A 6,772-nucleotide genomic window follows, 5' to 3' on the forward strand; every position below is an offset into this window, starting at 1 on the left:
GGATCAAGAGGGCATGAATCAGGATGGAATGGGTACACAAGGGTTGGATCAGGAGGAAATCAATGAGAATGGCATAGGTGAGGAGGGCATGGAACAAGAAGGTATGGATCAGGAGGGCCTGGTTGTGGAGGACATGGGCAGGAGGCCAAAACTGAGAAAGAGGAAGACTTCAGAGAGGATAACAAAAATACAATTGAAGAAATTGGTGGTTGTCAAACATGGGAAGGGGATGAGTTCATCCAACCCACTTAGTCTAGATTAGGGTGTTTCTAACCCATCCTTTTGTGAAGAACATGTACAAACTTTTTGGCTTTGGGCAACCGTTGATAGCCCCTTTTGTTGATAGCTCCTTTTGTTGATAGCCATATAAAGTATAGGCTTTGTGCTCCTTGATTATGTTTTGTACAAACTTTTGGTTAATATTACATGTTCTATGATAAACATGGTTAATGCATCTTTAACTTGATTAACTTGTGTATGTTTATGTTGTGTTTGATTTGATTCTATTATGTATGTTAATTAATTACAACCATGTTTGATTCCTGCCATAATTGATTCCGGTCATGCATGATTCCAACCATACTTGATTCCGGTCATGCATGATTCCAGTCATAAATGATTCCAATTAGGGCTGTAAACGAACCAAACGAATACGAACAAGGTCTTATTCATATTCGTTCGTTTAAGTTAGCCGAACAACAAACGAACACGAACGGATAAACGAACGAGATTTTCTTGTTCATGTTCGTTCGTTTAACAAATTACTTTGTTCATGTTCGTTCATTTATGTTCATGAACATGCTAAACGAACATAAACGAACAAAGATAAAAAAAAACACAATTGAACATATATGAACATAAACGAACATATAATATAGCAATATAATAAAAAATAATTGAATATAGATGAATATAAATAAACTTAAATGAACGAACATAAACGAACATCATAAACGAACGTTCACGAACATAAATGAACGAACAAGACCATTTTTCATGTTCGTTCATTTAACTAAACGAACGATAATTTTTGTTCATGTTCGTTTATTTATTAAATAAACGAACTTCCCGCCGAACGTTCAGTTCGTTTACAGCCCTAATTCCAATCATTATTGATTCCATTGTTTATTAAACATGTTTGATTATATTCTATATTCATTCCAATGTTTATTGATTCAATTAATTAATGATTCCATTCATGTTTCATTCCATTCATTGTTTCATTCCATTCTTTTCACTCATGATTACATTCGAAGCACTTATGACTCATACATAAACATAAACTTGTTAATTCATTTCACTTCACAAAAGGACACAACATGATTTCCATACATCTTCTGTCTATCCTAAAAGACACCAAAACACAATCAAAACACATAAAAGACACCAACACACTATTTTCCATACATCTTCTGTCTATCCTACAAATCCTTCAACATCACCAACACAAAAACAAAAGAAACCATGAACACATAAAAAAAAGATTTCCATTTTCCACCTTCTTCTCCATTCTGGACTTGAATGGTCACTCCTTCCATGGGTTGATTTGCCACTAGTGGTTGTGCCACTAGTTGTTCCACAATGTCCTCAAAAAAGTTCCCTTCAACTTGTTGTCCATAGTCCCTGAAAATTGTATTGTTCTCCAAATTAACATTGTTCTGAAATTCTAGTAAGAGATTTGCATACCACTGATTTGGTAGAGGAGGATCCACCCATTGGAAGAACTTGTAGTCTTTAAGTGCATCCTGGTAATTTGGGCAACCTATAAACCTTCTTCCTAGGTTAAAGGGAGTCCACAAAGTCCATTTTCCAACGGGATCACCGCAAAAGCACCTGCTTCTCAGTCGATTCATCACTCTTCGATTTGAACTTCTGCTTCCTACAGAAGATGAAGACGACATTGGTGGCTCCTCCTCCTGCTTGGATTTTCGCCTGGTTCGATTTTAGGGCACGAAAGGAACGAATGATGTATATATTTAAGTTTTGTTAAGTCCACCTAAGCATGCCCAGTCCACGTAGACTTCTTTAACCAGGAAAATGAGGGTCACCAGATAATAAGGACTAAATTGTCCGGTTTATCCGGTTTATTGGGCTTTTTCATTCAAAAAAAAATTTAGGACTTTTTTGAAACTTTTGTCAAAATATAGGGACTTTACTGTAGTTATCCCTAACTTTATTGTAAAACTAATTTTCAAACAACGTCTCCTTAAAAAAAAACCATTTTTATTATTTCAAAAAAATTTTTGCAAAAAACTTTATTATATAAATAAATGATTTACTGTTGCTTAAAAGGCAAAATCTATAAATTGGGCTGTGCAAAGAGTCGGTATTTGAAAGAACCCGACCCAATTAGTTTCCATTGAATCAACTGTTTAGTGTTTATCACTTTATCTGCTAGCTCCTGTTTGTATATCACGACACAAAAAATCTTTTATCAAATTCATATCAATCGGTGTTTCGTTAGCTCCGCATTCTTCCCCCGCCATAGCCGAGCTCGGAGGTATGTTAGCTATGTCCAGTTCTCGCCTATTAAGATAATCGTATCGTTTTCTTCTCCAAATTACTGTTCGTATATTCAATCTTGTATCTCTGCATCTGTTTTTGTGTTTCTATTTACATTATTGCCTTCTATATATCGATTTTGAGCGTATTACCACATAATTATGTAATATTTCAAGCATAAACTTATCGAACAAACCCTAGCTTTGATTTTCAGACATCATCCGCCGGATTTTAAGTATATATTCTGAAGTTTGGATTTGAAACGTTTATTTATTGAATACTTGATTATGTTCATTAAGAATGCTGTGGTTTTTAATTGAACTGTGTGCAAATTTTCGTTGAAGTGTTCATTAGGAGGATTTTTATGAAGAAGTTTAGGAGGAGACAATAAGACATCATTACTTTATAAAGCAATTTAGCTTAACTACATAAATCAATAAATCACATATTCTTAACCCTAATATCCGTTTTCTTTTAGCCCTAAACATAGAAGATGGATGAAACCAATGAAAACAAAGACACCGATCTGCAAACTGGAGAAAATAATGATCTTAAAAGACAATTATGGAGAAGATTTCGTCCAAAGCTATGGTTTTCTTCCTTTTGGAAAAAACATTCTCTTGACTCAAAGCTAAATAGTACCAAAACATTCTTGAAGGCTAACATCATTCCTGCTTCAATCTCTCTAGCAATGGGAATCTGTTATCTCCTCTTGAAATCAAAGGGGCAAAAATGTAAAGTTGCTCCATATTCAGATTTATTGAAAGGTCTACAAGATGGAAGTGTAACAAGGGTTCAATTCAAAGAGAACTCACGTCGTATAATGTACAATAGCAATCCACAAGCTTCTCAAAGTACAAGAATAGTAAAAAAAGAACATTCAAACAACTTTAAAGAAATGGTGGCATCTTTTCTTACAAATTTGTCAAGAAAACCTGAAGGTTTGAGTTTGACCGAGTCAAACTCAAACCAATCTAGGATTGATGTTGAAGTAAAGAAGAGGGACAACAATCATGGTTGGCAGTTTTCTACAAGATACATTGATGATGATTATAGAGAGCTTCTTCATTTAATGAAAGAAAAGGGGACTACATATGGTTTAGATCCTGAACCTTTTTATGTTTCGGGTGGGAGGAGGGTATTTTCGACATTATTAAATCAGGCTCCTTCATGGGCTATGTTGTCTCTAGTTGCTCATGGGCTTGGTGGTGGTGGTAGTATTGCAAGAAAACCTAGTAAAAATGATGAGGTTACTTTTGATGATGTTGAAGGTGTTGATGAAGCTAAGGCAGAGTTATTGGAGGTAATTTTTTTTCTCTCTCGTTTTAGTTTAAAAAATGGTTATTAGTTGTTTTAATTAAGATTTTGTTTTGCTTTTGTTGATAATAATTAGGGTTAGGTGTGTTTGCATGTGCTTTTACTATCATAATTAGGGAAATTCTTATTATTAAAGGAAGTAATATATAAAAAGTGCAAAATGAAAGAAATAGCAATGCACTTTCATTTATTTATTTATTTATTTATTTTTTTGTGTATTATATCATCCTAATTTCATTTCTTTCTATTACAACATTTTACTTTCAATTTTTTCTTATTAAGACATGATACTTTAAAAAATCCTCCCAATTATAGCATTATACTTTTAATTAGGAATAATAATTATTACAAACATAAAATCTAAAACATCTACATTTACTTTTACCTTAACTAAAACAAAATATGTTCTAGATTGTTTCATGCTTACAAGGGGATTCAAAGTACGACAATCTCGGGGCAAAATTACCTAGAGGGGTACTTCTAGTGGGCCCACCGGGAACCGGGAAAACATTACTAGCCCGTGCAGTGGCCCAAAAGGCGGGGGTCCCGTTTTTTATAACATGTGCAAGTGAATTTGTTGAGTTGTTTGTTGGAAGAGGAGCTAGTCGCATAAGGGATCTTTTTAAAGATGCTAGAAAATGTGCACCTTCCATTATTTTCATTGATGAACTTGATGCGGTTGGACTTAAACGTGGTAGAGGGTTTAACACCGAGGGTGATCAAACTTTAAACCAAGTAAGTTGCATTTTATTTATTTATTTATTTTTAGTGGGAGTTTTAATTCCAATGTGGATTGGGCTCGTGTTTGGTATGATGGAATGGAATCAGAAAGGAATGGAATGAAATGGAGACATGTTTGGTTAGCATGAAACGGTGAAAGAATGGAATGAACCATTTAAATATGACTTTTTTGTCATGTATAATTTGAATACTAAATGAATTTGAATTGATACGTAAAGAATAAAATGTTATTTATTTATCTACTCTAATAAATAAAAACCATTTCTGCCACTTGTCATTCCTCATGCATTATGCCACATGTCATTTTGTGGTAGTTTTAGATTAAATTATATTTAGATGTCATTTTGTGGTTTTTGTTTCCATTTTATTAAATTCCATATAATATTTAAATGTAAAAATGTAATAATAAATGCATATCAAATTCATTAATGCAACTTTTCCTATAATTACTAAATTTCTAAATTGAATCTAAGTATTTTAATTGTTTATTTATTTAAATTATTTGTTTAAATTTAAAATAAAATGACCACTTCAATTTTAATAGTTAAATTTTTCTGTCTTTCCTTATAAATTCAAACTTTCTAAAATTTTATATTTGTTTTTGGTTTTTTGAATAAACCCATGTAGTACATGAGTCTCACAACTAGTTTATATATATATATATATATATATATATATATATATATATATATATATATATATATATATATATATATATATATATATATATATATATATATATACAAACAAATTTTCATGTCGTTTGAAATATATAATGTGTATCTCCGATAGTAAAAAAGTTAATTTATCATTTTACAAAAATCTTAACCAATAAGAGCTAAATGTATTTAAATACACCATGAAATCTTGAAATAGAAGTATAATTCAAAATTATTTTTTTACATATATTGGAAAATAACAAAATGTAATTCAATTGAATTTTTGAACTTTTCTAAAAACATTATTGATCTTAAAGATTATATAAATAAAAGTAAATTATAATTATGACATATCATTCCATTCCTATGTGACACACCAAACACCACATTAGTGGGCCACTAAGCACCTGATTTACATCTTACACGATGCTTTTAGGCAGAGCAGTGTGGGCCAGCTCAGGGGTTTTGTTTTACTGTAAAAAGAAGTTACAATTTATGTTTCGGTTTTTAACAGTTGTTGACGGAAATGGATGGATTTGAATCGGATAAGAAAGTGGTGGTAATCGCCGCAACAAATAGACCCGAAATGTTGGATTCGGCTTTGCTTCGCGCGGGTCGGTTTTCAAGAAAAGTGTTTGTTAGGGAACCGGATGAAGATGGAAGAAAGCGAATCTTGGGCGTTCATTTTAGAGGTGTACCCCTCGAGGAGGACAAAAACGTCATTTGCGATCTTGTTGCATCGATAACACCGGGTTTAGTAGGTGCTGACCTGGCAAATATTGTTAATGATGCCGCTCTTCTTGCTGCACGTAGAGGTAAAAGTTTCATAATCAACATGATAATGTGATACAGTAGGACCTGATGAGGAGGGTATTTACGTCTTTTGCCCACTCAAGTCACTGTCCCATCTTGTTACGGACAAAAACTGCAATTTTTGTCTCTTTGACATCAGTCATAGACAGTCAGTCAGGTCAAGGTAAAAGTCTCAATATTTGACTTGTTTGGGTGACAAAGGTGGAGTTTGTGTGTCGAGAGATGATGTAATGGAAGCGGTTGAAAGGGCAAAACTGTCATTTGACAACAGACAACAACATGAGGAGTTTAGTGAACAAGAAGCTCGGGAAATCGATTTGATATCATCCCGATTGCTTGGGCAGTCAAGGTTTGACTATTAAACAATAAATAAAAATATTGATTTTCTTTTTTGGAGTTGATTTTGGTAAGTATAATTTTTTTTCCACAATGTTAATTAATTTTAACAATATATATCAATTTTAACGTGAGTGGAGTTCAGAGGGGAAAAAAGACAAATAAGTCGGGTTTTTTTTAGCTTAACCCATAAAATCATTTTACGTGGTTTCCGTCTCTTTTAGCTATTTTATCCTTTTATAAATATAATATCGAACTCTATCTTATATGTGATTTGAAAACATGTTTTAGGTTAGTAAAATAATATTTTTAAATAGTTTTTAATAAGAAATAATCAGGAAGGATTATTGATTCAACAATCAACATTCCAGATTAATATCAATGAAACATTCTTTTATGGATTC

At 32.6% G+C, this 6,772-nt stretch overlaps 2 protein-coding genes across 2 annotated transcripts; one reads left to right on the forward strand and one right to left on the reverse strand.

Moving 5' to 3' along the window:
- Positions 1-1,421: 1,421 nt before the first annotated feature.
- Positions 1,422-1,901, reverse strand: LOC111896878 (uncharacterized). Its single transcript, XM_023892844.1, has one exon. It carries the CDS (start codon positions 1,899-1,901, stop codon positions 1,422-1,424), a length of 480 nt encoding a protein of 159 aa, XP_023748612.1.
- A 440-nt stretch (positions 1,902-2,341) lies between these two features.
- LOC111896871 (probable inactive ATP-dependent zinc metalloprotease FTSHI 3, chloroplastic) lies at positions 2,342-6,512 on the forward strand. The gene is made up of 5 exons (XM_023892841.3): positions 2,342-2,500; positions 2,981-3,805; positions 4,231-4,554; positions 5,734-6,034; positions 6,234-6,512. The coding sequence occupies exons 2-5, from the start codon at positions 2,996-2,998 to the stop codon at positions 6,392-6,394; spliced, it is 1,596 nt and encodes a 531-aa protein (XP_023748609.1). The 5' UTR covers positions 2,342-2,500; positions 2,981-2,995; the 3' UTR covers positions 6,395-6,512.
- Positions 6,513-6,772: the final 260 nt, after the last annotated feature.

The sequence above is a fragment of the Lactuca sativa genome, chromosome 4, assembly GCF_002870075.4.
Source record: "Lactuca sativa cultivar Salinas chromosome 4, Lsat_Salinas_v11, whole genome shotgun sequence".
In the NCBI taxonomy this organism is placed as follows: domain Eukaryota; kingdom Viridiplantae; phylum Streptophyta; class Magnoliopsida; order Asterales; family Asteraceae; genus Lactuca; species Lactuca sativa.

Excerpts from the sequence above, each read along its gene's own strand:
- LOC111896878 (XM_023892844.1), bottom strand. The coding sequence starts at position 1,901 with ATGTCGTCTTCATCTTCTGTAGGAAGCAGAAGTTCAAATCGAAGAGTG.
- LOC111896871 (XM_023892841.3), top strand. The coding sequence starts at position 2,996 with ATGGATGAAACCAATGAAAACAAAGACACCGATCTGCAAACTGGAGAA. Across the intron at positions 3,806-4,230 it reads CTAAGGCAGAGTTATTGGAG|ATTGTTTCATGCTTACAAGG; the intron begins GTAATTTTTTTT and ends AATATGTTCTAG. Across the intron at positions 4,555-5,733 it reads GTGATCAAACTTTAAACCAA|TTGTTGACGGAAATGGATGG; the intron begins GTAAGTTGCATT and ends GGTTTTTAACAG.